The following is a 17,848-nucleotide window of genomic DNA, read 5'->3' as shown; positions in this document are numbered from 1 at the left end:
GGCTGCCCTCATACATGTGCTGTGATGCTGGCAGGTCAAGGCAAGCTGTTCACAATGCTCCAGAAATGTAGCTTGCTTTATGCAAAAGTTCTGGAGCCACTGTTGGTCATCCCAGGTCTGAATGACGATGTGATCCCATCAGGCTGTGCTTGTGGCCCTGCTCCAGATGTGCCAGTCTACATAGGAGACAGCGGTGGTATGCTGAGATTTGTGAACAACAGCCAGATTGAGTCTGCCATGTCTGTATCATGCCTTCGGTACATCAGAAAACACCACTGAAATGTGCACCAGTGACTTGTGGATGCTTTTCCCGTTTTCTGAAACAGGAGTGAAAGCCCAAGCAAGACAAGTTCTTCAAATGGTGACTCCACGTAGCTTGCTCCAGTTGCCAGGAGCGTGCAGACCCCCAAAATAGTTTGATCAGATGTGTTGGTGTGCTGAGACAATGTTGTGTAAAGTGCTGCAAGATGGACAGGCAAGTTTTCCCACAGTGCACCACAAACAAAGGGCTAGCACGACTATAGCTGGGGAGGGCACTAGGAAGCCTGGGATAGTCTAATTTGACTATGTTCTGTGTAACATGGTATAGACGTGTAAGACCCAGATCCAGAAACTGTAAATTTAGGGTCAATATTTAGTGTGGATGCTCAAGCCCAGGCTTACAAACACCCAGCCTGCAGGCTTGAATCCCACAGACCTGGGCTTACTCTGCAGTGTAGACATACCATAAGGATTTCTGTCAGCACAATTATGTCATAGAATCATAGAACCATGGGATTAGAAGAGACCGTAAGGGTCATCTAGTCTATCCCCCTGGCAAGATACAGGATTTGTTGTGTCTACCATCTAAGACAGATGGCTAGCCAGCCTTTTTTTGAAAACCTGCAGTGAAGGCAATTTGTTCCATTGTCCTACAGTTTTTACAGTTAGGAAGTTTTTCCTGAGATTCAATCTAAACCTGCTATGCTGTAGTTTGAACCCATTGCCTCTTGTCCTGCCCTCAGTGGCAAGAGAGAATAATTTTTCTCCATCTTTTTTATGGCAGCTTTTCAAGTATTTGAAGGCCAGTGCCTCAGACCTCCAGAGCTCCCCTAGTTGCTTATGCACACTCTCTTAGTGTTCCTCCTACACTGTTCTCAGGCCGGGCATCTAATTTAACCTCTTTGGGGCTAACCAGGCAGGAAGGCAAGGAACACCAGCTTAGCAAAGGAATTTCTTAACTACATTCACTTCATTCTGACAGCATTAGACTTAGAAGTCTTTGCAAAACAACAAGTACTGAGCTGCAACCCCCTCTACTAGCCTCTAGTTTGATCTCACCCCTTCTGTGAGTCAGAACTCTTGTCAGCATTTCAGGCTAGACAAAGGCTCTCCTGCCATCTCTCTCTCTCTCTCTCCAGACAGTGCCTTTTTTACATGTAGTGATGATCTGTCTCCCTCCAGAGAAAAGGAGAGGTTACTCCCTGAGGTCTTCTATATGTATGTCCCTATGGGTACTCCATTTCAGGTGTGCATGTGCCCCTGTGTCTTTGGAGATTTTTAGTAGCAGTGCCCGTTCAATCTACACATACACCCAACACATCCTTATGCCCCATTCCCAGGATATATAAGGCTCTGTGGGTGAATTGCCCTCAGTTTCTTCTCTACCACAAAGTCTCACAGAGGAATCTCCAAACAGAGAGTAAGGAGGGAGTGTAGTGGAGCACCCACAGGGACATGCATCTTAAAGAATTCCAGTTACTTCACAAGGCGAGTAAACTCTCCTTCTTTGAGTAGTGTCCCTATAGGTGCTCCACTTCAGATGACTCCCAAGCAGTATTCCAATAAAGAGGAGGGAGCTTTGGAACAGAGTCCAATACTGAAAAGAGAACTGCATTGTCAACTGCAGCATCTGACCCAGAGGCATGAACCACATCATAATTGTTGGAGAAAGTATGTACAGAAGTCCAAGTTGCAGCTCTGCAGATTTCAGTAACTGAGACATCTTTGAGTAATGCCACAGATGTAGACTGTGATCTTGTAAAGGTGGTCATCACTCTAGAAAGAGGTTGAATGTCAGCCAAGTCATAACATGCAATAATACACCCCAAGATCCATCCTGGGAGCATCTTAGTGAAGATTGTGGATCCTTTGTGTAGTGAGGCAAAACAACTTCCATCTAGTACAGAGCGGGTTAATGCCCCACATGGTTGCAGCCAACCCCACCTTGCCCCCCTCGCAGGAAGTGCAGAGGTGGAGTAGGAAGTATAAGAATTTGGCCCTGCAGCTCAGTTGTGGGCAGACCAGGGAAGGAGGCAGACATCCCTCCGAGGGAGCTGAGCTTTCAGTGAAGCCCATGAGTGGTAGCAGGGAGAAAAGGCAACCCACTGCCCCAGGATATGGACCACCTTGGGGAGAGCTGGGAGGAGGGGCCTCCTGACAGTGAGACTGAGAGCCAGGTTACAGAAGTGACAGAGCAGTGCCAGCAGAAACCAGTAGGACGCAGCCCAGGAAAGCAAGACTGGTTTGATTGTGCATCAGGAGGCAAGGCAATAACCACACATTTCCCCACCAACCCAGTGGCACGATTACTTGCCACTGCTAGGGCCCTGAGCTGGGACCTGGTGGAGCAGGGTGGGCCTGGGTCCCCCTACTCCCTAACCCCAGTCCTTGTATGTGGGACTGACAGCGCACTAACCTTTAGGCTAGAAGGCCAGTGACAGAGTTTAATTGCTCTGTCCATGTCCAGAGGGCCGAAGCCCCTAGACTATTGCTGTCCACCCCAACCAGCAGGACAGGGTTACCAGCTTACTGGTGGTGTGCTGAATCCTCCTTTTTGCAGTCTGAACTGTAATTTGGGCAATTGAGCAGCCGCAAGTCAGACCACCCAACGAACTGCTGGAGGGCATACCGATTTCCTGATGCCTCCAAAAGGGGGTGGCCTGAACCCAAGAGGGAGGACAGTTACATTTCGGATCTGGCCATAGTTGAAATGAAGAATAAACAGTTTTCTGCTGTGTAATAACACTCTTTTCACTTTGCCTTAACAGGTTGTTTTTAATCCTGTGATCCATTGACCAGCTATGCTTTGAGGCAAAGAACTCTTGAGATTGGGGTGAGGGATCTTCCCATCTTCCTGAGAGAGAAGGTGAGGGGCAAGCTGGAAAGTGATTGGTGAGCAAATGGCCCACTGTATAAGGTAAGGAAATCATGTCTGCCTGGGCCAAGTCAAAACTATTAGAATAACTCTGGCTTTGGCCTTTATTTTGAGTAGAACTTGGGATATTAGGAGCCAGAGGGAACACAAAGATGACCCGAATACCATTGAAGGTGAAAAGCATGTTCCAGGGATTGGTGACCCACTCTGTCACTTGGGCAGAACTGAGTGCATTTCTTGTTTGTGGCTGTGATGAACAGATCTATCCGAGGGGTGCCTCATTGTTGAAATATGCAGTGAAGTACAATGGAATCTACTACCCACTCATGGTCTTGTGAGAAGTGCCTGCTGAATGTATCTGTGGTCAAATTCTAAGCTCTTGGAAGGTAAGCTGCTGTGATGATGATCTGATTGAGTATGCACCAATTCCAAAGCTGGCCAGCCTCGGCACACACAGAGGGGGAATCCTGCCCCTCCTTGCTGGTTGATATAAAATGTGTGACATATTGTCTGTCATGACCTTTATACTCCTGGGGGAATTCTGCACCACTGTGCATGTGCATAATTAATGAGTCACATATATTTTTAATTTTTTTTTTGCAGAAAAAAGCTTCTGCTGAAAATTTGCTGCAGTTCTGTATTTTGCCGACCGGAGGGCGATGTGGCAATAGAATGCAGCAGCAGCTCGGGAAGAGAAAGAGCCTGCCTTTCTTCACAGTGCCTTTTGGGCCAGATCAGGAGACAGGGCCTATGGGGAGACAGACAGCATGGGGCTGCTGGGGGTAGGGGCAGGCAGGGGCTCAGAAGAGCTAGTGAGGGAGGACTGGGGCAGGGGCTAAATGGGAGTGAAGATGCAGGGGCCCATGGGCAGTGGGGGAAGGAGTGCAGAGCTACAGGGGGAAGGGGAGTGGCTAAGTGGGGGCACATAGACATATGGGGAGAGATGCAGGGCCACATAGGGACAGAGGGTGACTGAGTGGAGGCACAGACACATGGGGTGCAAGGACAGATGGGGATTGGGGGAGTGGGTGTCTGAGTGGTGTGGAGGGACACATGTGCCTGACTGAATGGGAGAGGCTATGGGTCAGCCAGAGTCTGCATGGGGGAAGCTCCCTAACAGTTCCCCCCCCCCCAAAAAAAACCCCAAAAACTGTTCCATACTTTTCCCACCCATACCCAACAACCCTCCAAGTTCACACCCAGGCACATTCCCAGCAATTATTTTCCTCTCCCTCAGCTCCTATGTTACCCCTGACTCCTCCTAGCCTTTGCACTGGTTCTGAGGGGTGCAAGCAATATGGTTCTGTATTATAGTTTAAATGAATTATTACTCAGAGTTCTGTATTAATATGCCTAGTAAGGAATCTATTTGTCAAAAAACATTTTCTGAATCTTTTTTGTTGTCTGTATTGTTATAGACATACTTACTGACAGGTATTTTGAACTAAATGACAAAAATAATTGAAACTGGTATGATTATATTGTGTTATTTTCACAAATAAAATATGCAGAATTTTAAAATATTGTGCACAAAATTTTTAGTTGCAGAATTCCCCTAGGAGTAACCTTTATGCATTTGCCCCTGATTAGTGATAGAAACGGGAGACAGGCATATCTGACTGCCCTATATTTTAGGAGGTTGATGTGCAGAGTGGCTTTTGAGGTATCCACCTATCCTGGGTCATGTGGGTGTTCAGATGTGCTCCCCACCCCACAGCGATGCATACGTTGTTATAATAACCATCGGGGAAGGGCGGACAAAAGGGACTCCTGCACAAACATTGTGAGAGTATTTCCGCCAATTGAAAGATTCCTTTACAAAGGTGAGTATGGAAATTAGTGTAGTTAGACTGTGTGTTTTAAGAGAATCAACAGTTTTGAGCCACCCATGAAGGCAATGCATTTGAAGTCTTGCATGGTCTATCCCCAAAGTACCAGCTACCATATGTTTCAATAGCTGAAGAGAGTTCTTGACTGAGATTTGAGTACTGATCTGGACTGTGTTGACTATGTTGGACAGGGCCACAAATCTGTGCATTTGAAGTAGGATTGTGTTGCTATTGAATAGAGATAAACTATTATTGCTAACTTTTGTACAGGGGTCAAGGTGGATTTTTGAATGTTCAGTTGCACGTCTAGTTTGAGGAAGAGATCTATGGCCTTGCAAGTTGCTTGTGAAATTGTGTCCTGGGAGCAACCCTTCAGAAGCCAATCGTCTACATAAGGGAACACCAGAAGAGGAGATTACTTATTTGTAACTGGAGGTTCTTTGAGATGTGTAGCCCCATCTGTATTCCTTCTCTACCACAAATCAGATAAGATCTGAAACAGAGGGAAAGAAGGGAAGGTAGTGGAATACAGAGAGGGGCCACACATCTTGAAGAACCTCCACTTACAGATAAGTAACGTCCTCTTCTTGAGTGATGGTCTCTATTGTATTCCACTGTAGGTTATTAATAAGCAGTACCTATGTAGAAGGAGGGTGAGAGGCTGTAGGGCTGAGCAAAGTACCACTGCCCCAAAGGAGGCATCAGTGGAAGAGTCCTGCACCAGGGCATAAATGTCTTGCAAAATGTGTGAATGGAGCCCCACATGGCTGCTTTACAGATGTCCTGGAGGGGTGCCTCCTGAACAGATGCCATAGTAGTTGCTTCCGCTCTTGTGGAATGAGCTCTTAATCCATGGGGGGTTTGGGGGGAGGTTCAAAAGCTGATAGTGTAGAATACAGTCAAGAGATCCATTTGAAGAGCCACTGGGTGAAGCTGGCGTGCCCTCTGACATTTTCTGCTATAGCGAACAGCCTTGGGGATTTCCTGATTGGTTTTTTTCTCTGTAGGTAAAAAGGCAAGGCTTGCCAAACATCAAGGGAGTGGAGTCTTCCTTCTTCTGTGGAGGTTTGTGGTTGGGGGAAGAACACAGGTAAGTGAATGGATTGGTTAAGGTGAAATTCTGAAACTATGTTAGGAGTGAAGTTAGGGTGTAGATGTAAAGAAACCTTATCCTTACAGTGTACGGTGAATCAGCCATCATCGCTGAGATGATGGCTACAAGGAAAGCAACCTTCATGAAAAGGAAAGACATTGAGTAAGTAGCCAAAGGCTCAGAGGGGAGCCCTGTGAGTACAAGGTTAAGGCCCACTGGGGAGTAGGCTGCTGAATATGTGGGAAGCAGCAAAGAATCCTGTGGCACCTTATAGACTAACAGACGTTTTGCAGCATGAGCTTTCGTGGGTGAATACCCACTTCTTCGGATGCAAGGTATTCACCCCCGAAAGCTCATGCTGCAAAACGTCTGTTAGTCTATAAGGTGCCACAGGATTCTTTGCTGCTTCTACAGAACCAGACTAACACGGCTACCCCTCTGATACTTGACACTATGTGGGAAGGTTCTTATTAGGCCTTTCCAGAATCTATTGGTGAGTGGATGTGCAAAGACTGAGTGGCCCTGAGAAGGTGGGTGGTATGTGCTGATCGCCATCAAGTGGACTTGCAAGGAGCTGATGAACAAACCTGGTATCTTCAAACAGAGGATATAGTCCAAGATGAGATGGATATCTGTAGTCTCTTGGAGAATCCCTCTTTAATGTGCCCAAGAGAAGCACTTCTATTTAGCTAGGTAAATTTTTCTAGTAAAGTCCTATTATAAGAGAGGATATCTTGTACAGCTGTGGAGCATAAATATACCCGTCCAAATACCAAGCCCTGGGGTGGAGTGGACACAGATTGGGGTGCTTGATCTTGCCATTCCACTGGGTCAGGAGCTTGGGGAATATTGGGAGGATGAATGGTGGTTGGGAAACTAGAACTGTCTGGGCCAGAAGGGGGTGAGAAAAATCCTGCTGGATTTTGTGTAGAACTTGTGGCAGAAGTGGTAGCAGAGGGAAGGCACAGTTGAACTGGTCCAGGCAAGGAAGAATCAGAGTGTCATCTGGGAGTGGCAACCTCGGTGCAACGGGCGCATTTCCTGTTTGAGAGGTGAACAGATCCCTGGTTGGAGTTCCCCATAAAGTGAAAATATTGCACAGTACTGAATCATGGCACTCCGTGTGGTCAATCCCAAAATATCTTCTGAGGGAATCTGCAAGCACGTTTTGCTTTCTTGGAAGTTCATCTGCTGATAGAATGATTTGATTGCTGATACATCAGTTCCGGAGGCTGACTGCTTCTGCACACAGGAAGGTGGATCTTGCTCCCTGCTGCTTGTTGACATAGAAGACAGTTGCTATGTTGTCTGACATTACAAGGGGACACAGAGCGCGGATGAAAAAAACAAAAAAAAACCCTTGCATTTCTTCCAGACTGCTCGCAACTCCGGGATACTGATGTGCATCCTGGAGTCTCGAGATGTCCAGGCACTTTGTGCTGTGTTGCTGTTCATGTGGGCCCCCCTACCTAATAAGGATGCATCTGTAATAATGGTCCTGTCTGGAGAGGAAGGGGGACGCCCACACATAACTGATAAGGTTTTGTCCAACACGGTAGGGAAAACAGTACCTTGGCCAGAACTGTCACCATGAGATTCATGGAATGACAGCTTGGGAAGTATACTGACTGCAGCCAAGTTTGAAGGCAATGAAAGTGGAGTCTTGAGAATGGGGTGATGTAGGTGCACGAGGACATAAGACTTAGGCAAAACAGACAGGTCTTCACTGGTACTCGAGGGTTGCTTGTGATATAAGCTATGATATTGTTCATGGTCTGGAACCTGTCCTTGGGCAGGTATGCTCTTGTGGTGATAGAATTTAAGGTTGCCTTAACGAGGTCGAGATTGCATGGAGGTTAGAACAGATTTTTCAGCATTTATGACTCCCAGGGAGGAGAGGAGGTGTAGCATCATGGAAGTTGATGCATAGGCTTCCTGGTAGGACTTGGCAACAGGGAGCCAGTCGAAGTAGGGGAAGACAATGAGACCACAATGTCTGACGTGGGCTTCCAGTACCAAGAATATCTCGGTAAAGACTTTTGGGGGTGGTCACTATTCTGAAGGGGAATACTCTGTAATGAAAATGGTGAGAGCCTACCATGAATCTGAGAAAGCATCTGTGGGCAGGATGAATATCTACATGAAAGTAGGCATTCTTCATTTCGAGAGCTGTGAACCATATGCCCTTTTCTAAAGATGGAATTATCGCTGCCAAATGTGACCATGTGAAATCTGAGTTTGCGAATGAAGCAGTTGATATGGCAGAGGTTGAGGATTGGTCTCCAACCAGCCTTCTTTTTGGATATCAGGAAGTAGGTCAAGTAAACCTTCTCCCTTGGTATTAAGGAGGGATGTGTTCTGCCACTCCTTGCTGCAGTAAAGAGTTCACATTTTGTTTGAGAATACTCTCGTGAGAGTGATCCCTGAAGGAGGGTTGCGAGGGTTTTTTTTTTTTTTTTGAGGCGAGAGTGATACAAACTATCATATAGCCAGAGTGGATGACATTCAGCACCCTCTGGTCCATTGTTTTTGCACTCCAAATGTTGAAAATGGGTGCTAGATGACTCCCTAATGGTATGTGTGTGGGTTGAGAGGTGTTGGACTGAGGGCTTGTTTACACTTACCGGGGGATCGACGAGCGGCGATGGATGCATCGGCAAGCGGCAATGAATGCATTGGTGGTCGATTTAACATGTTTAGTGAAGACCCGCTATAATCGACCGCAGGTTGCTCTCCCATCGACACTGCGTAGCATGGACCCCGCGGTAAGTAGATTTAAGCTACATCGATTTGAGTTATGCTATTCGCATAACTCAAATTGCATACCTTAGATCAAATGTCCCCTGTAGTGTAGACAAGGCCTTAGTGTTTTGCTGCTCTTGAGCTCCTGTCAAAAATAACATCACACAAGGGGCTGAGATTGAGATCCTGATCCTGTTGCAGAGGGTGTAGGTGAGCAGGACTTTTGAAACTTCTGTCTCTGGTTCATAGGGCCTCTGATGGAAAAAACTGCTGAGCCATGTCTAGATTTGACCGATGGGTGATGAAACTTCCTCTTAGGGACAGGCGTGTATATCCCCAGTGAGCAGAAGGTAGCTCAGGAATCCTTCAGGCTTTGGAGGGACTTGTCCATCTTCTGACTGAAGAGGTGCAGTTCACTGAATGGTAGGTCCTCAAATGGTATTCTGGACCTCCTTAGGAAACCCTGACACAGAGCCATGACTTCCTTAACATGATGCTGGCAGTAGTCATAGCTCTCGAGGTGGTATCAGTAGAATTGACTGAAGATTGGAGGTGGTCCTATCAGTTTGCCTTCATCTATCAAAGCTTGAAAACAAGCTCGGTCCAGTTTCAGAAGGCTGTCAGTAAACTCCTCAAACTTGGCATAGTTTAGGAAATCTTCTTCAGCCACTAGTGACTGGTAATTGGCCATCCTGAACTGGAGACTGGATGATAAGACCTTTCTTCCCATCAGATCCAGGTGTTTTCCCTCTTTGTCAGCAGGAGTTTACTGAGGATGTTGCTATCTAGCCCTTTCAGAAGTGGCATGGACTACCGGTGACTTGGGAGTGTAGAGAGAAAACAAAAATTCCACACCATTGGCCAGCACCTAATAATAATTCTCCACCCCTCTCTGCAGGAGGAGTAGTGGTCCCAATGCCCCCAATATGGCCAGTAGGAGGGAGTCAATAGGTGTTCAGGGGACCCTCATGGCATACGGTACCAGCCGCTCTGAGTTAAATAAGGTGGCAGTTGGTCCCAAACTGGTGTGGGCCTTTTGGGTGGTGGTGGACACACGGGATAAAGGAAGAGTGATTCATTCAATGGCTCAATCTTCTGATGAGGAGAAGATTGATTCTGGTTCCAGTGGTGGTACTATTGGTGCTGCTGGAAGGGAGATGTATTCTGTGTATAAGACAGGTGATAAGCTCCTGCCAGCAGTCAATTCTCTCTGAGGTGATATCTCCCTGGAAATGAGGGGCCTGATGGAGGAGGGGATTCCGAATCCAGAAAAGTGAAAATGTCCTGTGGGGCGGCAACAGTTTCAGATCTCCCAACTGTGGGAGAGGTTCTGCTAGTCCGGGCTGTCAGGCCTTGGGGTGGTATCCAAAGTTGGCAGTGATCAGACTTCATACCAATAGGCCCTAGAGTTTGAGCAGAGCAGAGCTGGGGATGATGGTACTGATGGAATAGAGTCCAGTACTCATAGAGCCCAATGTTTATGGCCTTTCTCGTCATGCCTCTGGGACAAAGGATGTCCTAAGTCCTCATGGGCCACGCTGGTGGGCTTGCCTGCAGTCAAGTCTGACTTCTTTGAAGTGAACTTAGAGGAAGACTTACTCTCATGCTTATGAGAGTGCTTCTAAGCTTCCTGACAAGTTAAGGGTCAACTACAAAGAACAAAAAAACCAAGTAATGGCCAGCTCTGTTCTTTGAAGGAATGCTCCTGTTCAGTATCTAGTTCTTGATCCCACCCTTACAATTTTGGCTACCTATGGAACAAAGACCAACTTGACCGATAAAGGATAATTTTAAAATGAAAAATTCTTTATAGATAAATCAGAAAATTAAAATAGATAATGTGGCACACAGGTGATATGGCCCCAAGGAAAGGGAGGGAGGGAGTGATTTTTACATCCGCAAGGACAGAAGCGATTGCCTATTTGAGAAAAAGAGCTGAATTTCAGATGGAGATGCACTCTTTCAAATATAAGGTTTCAAATATAAGATAGGTCTGTGAGGGAGGAATTGTGCTGCATGACATGACATAAGCGATCACAGATGGGATATGGAGAATCTCTAGAATCCAGTAACAATGGGATAAACTTCCACATAGAATCTCAAGAAGAAAGGATTGAGAAGAGACTAGACTCCACTACTTTCTTCTGCAGACCTTGCCCCACACTTTCCTCATTATTCAAGGAATGAATTTGAATTGCATTTACAGTATATTACATAAAGTGTTAGCTCCAGCTACCATCATTTTGAAATCAATGTGATTTTGCCTATTTATAATGTCAGTTTAACTATTAGCAGGGCCTGCTGTGGGAGGTGGGGAAATTACAAGGGGAAGCAGTCAGAATTTGCTTAGGGTTGTGAAGGCCTTGGTTTTGAAAGTATTATTTGCACAGTAAGTTCATAGTACTGAAAATTAATGCAACTCTGCTTGTCTAACTGGCATTTTATTTCACAAACTAAGCTATTTCAAGTTTTGTAACAGACATTTCATTTCACTTGATTGTATTAAAAAAACAAAACTCCTTACATTCATGGTTTTTTAAACACACAAACAAATTTGAATGCATTTCATTTTGTGGTATAAGAGCAATGCTTTATATGTTTATTTTACAGCTGTTCAATTATTTTGATGTAGATGACTCAAATTCAACACTTTACCAAATGCAGTACATAGGCCATACATATTATTTACAGCATACGAACGTAAGAACTCGTGTGTCTTAAAACAGATAATGCTGTATTGGGAACAGTACATATTGGGAATAGAACAGCAGTCTGTACACCACCTGTATTTGTGATAAATATTTCCCCAGTGGCATGTAACAGGGTTGTAGTCCTTTTATCAGAGGGTCTTACAATGTATTTGTGCGCTCAGCAATGCCCAAATAAAAAGTGGGAGAAAAGGGTACTGTTCTGGACTTAGGACCCAATTCAGCAAACACTAACTTTAAGCACACACTTCGGTGCTTTGCTGAATCAGAAGCAAAAACCTCAGCCTCCTTTTGTGGGTCTCTCACTCCTTTATGAATTTAGAGCATTTTGATTTTAACTATTATGCAATAATTCAGATAATTCTTTTTCTTAAAGACTTAGACCGGATTGTGATTCTCCCTATGACAGGAGGGAGTTCAGCCAATATAATTAATTCTCAAGTGACTAAACTTCTGCTTTGATCAGTCTCGCTTACCACATCAATTGAATAAAATTTTCATCCCTTCTTCGGCAGAACGGTGGGCTTACAAATACACACCACCAATAAAACAGACCGTGTTGAACACATACATTATGCAAGTGCTCTCTAAAAAAGGGACAATGTTGAGGCCTTAACTTTGAAGAAGGTGCAAAGAAAAAAAATTCTACCACACTGCCACAGGAGAGAAAAAACAAGAGCCACTCCATTCAGTTTTATTTTTCTCTCTCCACCAACATTATTCCCAGAGCTTGGACAATGGTATTTATGATGGAGATGATTAACTCTATATGCTGAGGTTATTGTTAAACCAAAGCAGCCATTTAAATTTCAGCACCATTCGAACTATATGGGAGTCAATTTTTATCTAGTCAGAAAGGAAAAGTTTAGAGAAAGACCCTTTAACTTTTCAGAGGGAATAAGCAAGGGAGAGAAAAAATTAGTGAACAATTTTTTTGACCGTGTACTATGTGAATGTGTTCAGATTTTATACTGAAAAAAGTCTGAGGTGCTATTAAAAAAGGAGTTGTCAACAGTAGACCCAAACTTCAGGCTTATAGAAAGCAAGTTTTGACAAGACAGGTTTTTATATATATTTTTTAAAACAAGTCATTAATGTAGTTTTCAGTTTAATTTAAACATTTCCCATCCTGTGCCTGAAATTAGAGAGGGACAAATCAATCCATTTTCATTGTCCTATCTGGGAGAAATGGAGAAATACCCCATCAATGCGAGACTGAACATTCATTCAGTCTTAATAGTGTAAGGTGTTGCACAATAACCCAGATAAAGACAGTTGCTTTTAAAAAGTAACAGTGTCCCTTTAATGTATAATTAGCCTGTAAAGAGGGAAGGGAGATAAGAGTGATTCAATGTCTTACATTATAACAAATATCCAGGTGGGAAAAGAAGGATGTAAGCAGCATGTAAAATCTGTACATGCAAAAATACCTGGCATTTTCAAAAACTGCTATGAACAAACTGATATAGTAAGGTTTGTTTATTTTCTTCCATCTGCAGAAGAAAGTCTACAATTATATAGTGTGATCTCTAAGCTTTACGGTGCATTTACATTAGCAAAAACCTTTCCTCGCTCTTTGCATCTGTACGAAAACTGTATATCCATTATAATTTACAAAAAATCGTATCTGCAATCTTACAAACATGATTTAACATTTTAGTACACAGGAAAATATATAGCTCTCTGGCACTTAGTCTCCTCCACGGTACCTGTCTATTACAGTACAGAATAACACTTTTCAACATGTGCTTTTGAAAACCTTAGACTGAAGTCATGTGGGCTGATCTATAAGCTACAGCTTCTGCAGCTCCCAATTTTTAAAAAATGAGAAAAATCTGCCATTTTTTTGTATAACAATCAACAGTTTATTAATGGACATGGTGAAATTTTAGCTATCCACCAAAAATGTGTAAAAAATTGCCATGAAAGTAAAAATAAATAAAGCTGTTTTTAAAATCAGTCTTGTTTTACATATCAGTTCAGAATGCAACATTAAAAACACGAAACCGTCATTAAAGTTTTAAAGTAATCTACTGATATTCAAATTACAACCTTTATGACAAATCTAATGAGAACTGAAACTGATTTGGTTTTAGGTTTAAAGACTTTCACATTCAAATACAGTGTCTTGTTTAGCACAATACTTCCTCTGACAGTGATGGGCAACTGATGACATATTGCTGTATTTGACATAAGGCACTATGATATGAATATGCCATACACTTGCCTTATGTCAGATGTCTGTTGCTGACCAGTGACTTCTGTCAAATACGAATGAAACAGTTTCAGAATACAGTGCATTTTAACGAAGGACATAGTCTTTCAGCAAATGTTTTGAAGACATTTTGAAATGCAAGCCTACATTTTTTAACATATAAGCTTTTTTGTCATGCTGCTTTTTTTGCGACACCACTGGGGGAAAATACAGACATTACCCATCACTGAGTTTCAATACACATTCTCATAACCGTTCTTCTCGTTTCTATTGCAGTCAGTGTTCTTGAGGCAAACTTGACTCAGAAACTTTGTTCAAGTTCTCCTAGAAAGCTTTATACATTCACAGCAGTCACTCAGTTTCACTCTCCTTTTGTTTGGCACCTGTCCATAGAAAAAAAAATTCAGACTTTTAAAAAACATGTAATGTCCTTGCTCAGACTGTACTTCAGAGTCATGGAAAGGCAGTTTGAAAAAAACTGTTCTGGAGCATATTTGGGATATTGCAACACTGACTCACTATGTACGAGACTCAATTGTCAATACCATTCTTGAAGAAGACATGTTAATTTTAGTAATTAGGAACACAAGCAAAGCCAGAGGGGCACTTGGACCACCACTGCTTATTTTTTTTTAAAAAAGAGGCGCCCCTCAGCATAGCAGCCAAGTGCCATAGAAGGCAAATCAACCACACAGTTGCTGAACCAATGGTGATGATTCTTCTAAGAAGAGGTCAAGAACCATGGCACAAAAGACCCTTGGTGATTTCTTTTTTTTTTGGTCCTTGACGGCAGTCAAGATCAGCATTAAAGCTCCCTCAAGGTGAAGACCTACTTGAGACTGAGCCAAAAAGGATTCCCACACTATCTGTATTATGCTGGTGCGTCAGTTTACTTTAGCACAGAGGAAGAGCCTGATTAATGGGTGGTCCAACTGTCCTGGAAGAACAAGTGGTGACAGGGCTGGAAGACGATTCAGTATACTCGATTTCATTTGGGCTCTTCACCACTACCTCTGCTTCTGGGTTGCAGCATCAAGCCCTTTCTCTCTTCTACAGTTCCAGGCAGCCAGCTGGGTATGTGCTGTATTTATATTATTATTATTTTAGGTATCAGGGAGGTAAAATGTGTGAGGAAGCAAGATAGAGATTTGAAATCTAAGAACTCTGAGGGCCCATGAGGTTGCTAGGAGCCACCCTGGAATGTTTGTTTGAAAGTCAGCAATTGGAAGAGGACTGAGTTAAATGTGGAGACTTGTCAGCAGGAGGTGGTTTTATCCAGGTTTTCTAAAGTTGCCAAGAAAGGTTTCTCCAGACTCCAGAGACTGGCCGATCAAGTACTAAAGAGGTCTGGGCTGCTGAGGGGGCTGCAGTGAGACCAGACTGGGAGAACACAGGACTCCATGGCTTGAAAGACCAATGAGCACTTCAAGAGGATCAGTTCATTCATAGGTTTTAATTGTAAATAATACACTACAAGTTTGTGAATTCAATCTGGAGTGGAGCTGTGGTAATTTCTGTAGTGGCCTTCAAAGAACACCTACCCCTTGCTCCTTGAAACAACTGGGTCCTTCTAACAAGAGAGCAGAGGAAGGGTTGCCCCAAGGTGAGAAGCTTGGTGGTAGCAGCAGATGGCCACAGGAAACCTGGGGTTGCGACAGCTGGACTTCAAATGTATACAGTTGTGGAGAGAGATTGTGCACTATGTTCAATACCACAAGTTCTCCCCCACACACTAGTTTTTTTTCCCTACCTACAGCAACCACTATCCATCACTTAGAGGAGAAATCCTGTAGTCTTTCCTCCTAACAGTCACACTTCCTTTCTCCATATACATAGGCAGACACCATGACTGATCTCAAGCTAAATTTAGCATTATCAATGCAAATGAAAAATTCCACTTGGGCTTATGGTTAGACACTTTCTTTTAAAGGGGCGGTATCAGATTAAATTTGGCCCAAAATTCAGGAAACTTTGTGTGTTTAAACAAAAAAAAATCTTGACTCAAATGTTTGTCTCTTCACCCCATTAAAATGGAAAGAGGGTTTTTGCTTAAAACTTTGTAGCACTTAGGTAGAACCTAAAAGTGAAAACTTACTATAAAAAAGTGAAACTGCTATTGTTTTCCATTGCTTAAGCTGAGAGAAATACAAAACAGCATCAGCATAAATGGTGAGAGTTTTATAAAACTTCTGATTTATGTGACAGGGTACCTGTCAGGAGTTGGAATTAAGTATCCCACATTTTGATTCCATACTTCCTCCTCTCAAAACATAAGCCCCAGTTTTTTTCCCCCTAGAAATGAGATATAGGAGCAGCAGCCTCTACAGCCAACAGCAATAGCATTCATGGAATGCTCTGTTCTACACTCCATAAGCAAAGTTTGACTCTAATGGTGAAAGCTGGTATAATACTTGAGATAAATCATCCAGATTCACCTTTCCCTACAAACTTGAACATGGTGATTTAGTTGTTTTTTCTGCCAAAAATGGAAAGTACACTAGACAATATGTTTTAACAGTTGTAGTATTTAACACTAAGGCCTGGTCTACACTGGGGGGGGTTTCGAACTAAGGTACGCAAGTTCAGCTACGCGAATAGCGTAGCTGAACTCGAAGTACCTTAGTTCTAAGTACTTACCCGTCCTCACGGCATGGGATCGAAGTCCGCGGCTCCCCCGTCGACTCCGCCACCGCCGTTCGCGGTGGTGGAGTTCCGGAGTCGACGGGAGCGTGTTCGGAGTTTGATATATCGCGTCTAGATGAGACGCGATATATCGAACTCCGAGAAGTCGATCGCTGACCTGGGCGGGTAGTATGGACGTACCCCAAGACAATAAATATAATAGCAGTATTTCTGGATCTGGTGATTTTTGCTATAAGCTGGGGACTTATCTGTTTGAAGTGACAGAGGAGGAAAATTGGATGTATTGGTTGATCTCAGGATGACAATGATGCGGCTGTGAAAAAGGCTAATACAATCTTAGGATGGATCAGGCAAGATATTTCCAGCAGAGACAGGGAAGTGTTAGTATTCCAGATGAGATGTATAATGGTACTGTGTACAACTTGGGTCTCCCATATTTAAGAAAGATGAATTCAAACTGGAACAGGTGCAGAAAAGAACTACTAAGATTATCAGGAGTAATGGAAAACTTACCTTATGAGAGGAGACTGAAAGAGCTTGGCTTGTTTAGCCTAACCAAACAAAGGCTGAGGGGAGATACAATTGCTCTCTATAAATACATCAGATGGATAAATACCAGGGAGGGAGAGGAGTTATTTAAGTTAAGCACCAATGTGGACACAAGAACGAATTGATATAAACTGGTCATTCAACAAGTTTAGGCTTGAAATTAGACGAAGGTTTCTAACCATCGGAGGACTGACGTTCTGGAAGCCTTCCAAGGGTAGCAGTAGGGGTAAAAAAAACCTAACTGGGTTCAAGACTGAGCTTGATAAGTTTATGGAGGGGATGGTACGATAAAACTGCTTACAATGGCATATAGCTGATCTGTGACTGCTAGCAGCAAATATCCCGAACGGCCAGTGATGGGACCCTAGAGGAGAGGGCTCTGAGTTACTATAGAGAATTCTTTTCCAGGGATCTGGCTGTTGGATCTTGCTGAAATGCTCAGGGTCTAACTGATTGCCATATTTGGGGGCAGGAAAGAATCCCCACCACCCCCCAAGTCAGACTGGCTGAGACCCTGCAGCATGGAGCACAGGGTCACTTGCAGGTTTAAACTAGTGTAAATGGTGTGTAATTTCAAGTCTTTAAATCATGATTTGAGGACTTCAATCACTCAGCTAAAGGTTATGGGTCTATTACAGGAGTGGGTGGGCAAGATTCCATGGCCTGCAATGTACAGGTCAGACTAGAGGAACCTGATGGTTCCTTCGGACCTTAAAGTCTATAATAGACATTAGCAACAAAATCAAGCAGACTAAGAACAGCATGCTATGCTACACCCTACTGTACCTGAAGGTTTATGAAAAGAGGTCAGAAGGCAGCATCTATACCTGCTGGCGTGAGCACCAATGCTTGTAGAATGTCAGAGAGGGAGATGATACCCACAATGCTATCTGCTTCATTCACTACTACCAGACGATGAACCTGCAAGCAGGG

General features: G+C 43.8%; 1 protein-coding gene and 1 long non-coding RNA gene across 8 annotated transcripts in view; one reads left to right on the top strand and one right to left on the bottom strand.

Annotated features, from left to right (window-relative positions):
* Positions 1-17,848, top strand: part of LOC123362781 — a 76,892-nt gene that overhangs the window by 8,192 nt on the left and 50,852 nt on the right. The window contains exons 2-4 of one of the 2 annotated variants that reach the window (XR_006576567.1): positions 3,030-3,178; positions 5,973-6,055; positions 9,050-9,223. This is a non-coding gene — a long non-coding RNA (uncharacterized LOC123362781). The remainder of the gene's footprint in view (positions 1-3,029; positions 3,179-5,972; positions 6,056-9,049; positions 9,224-17,848) is intronic. The other variant, XR_006576568.1, reaches the window with a different exon arrangement.
* PRKAG2 (protein kinase AMP-activated non-catalytic subunit gamma 2) overlaps positions 11,226-17,848 on the bottom strand; it is a 378,851-nt gene continuing 372,228 nt past the window's right edge. For 4 of the 6 annotated variants that reach the window (XM_045003264.1, XM_045003267.1, XM_045003266.1 and 1 more), the window contains 2 exons: positions 17,743-17,836; positions 11,226-14,106 (listed from right to left, as the gene is read on the bottom strand). In XM_045003264.1, the coding sequence (XP_044859199.1) occupies positions 14,075-14,106; positions 17,743-17,836 (126 nt within the window). In that variant the 3' untranslated portion in view covers positions 11,226-14,074. Of the gene's footprint in view, positions 14,107-17,701; positions 17,837-17,848 lie in introns of all 6 variants that reach the window. The other 2 variants (XM_045003265.1, XR_006576562.1) reach the window with 2 other exon arrangements.

Source organism: Mauremys mutica, chromosome 2 (genome assembly GCF_020497125.1).
Source record: "Mauremys mutica isolate MM-2020 ecotype Southern chromosome 2, ASM2049712v1, whole genome shotgun sequence".
Lineage (NCBI taxonomy): Eukaryota > Metazoa > Chordata > Testudines > Geoemydidae > Mauremys > Mauremys mutica.
The sequence above is the reverse complement of the archived record's forward strand: the minus strand, read 5'-3'. Positions and strand labels throughout refer to the sequence as shown.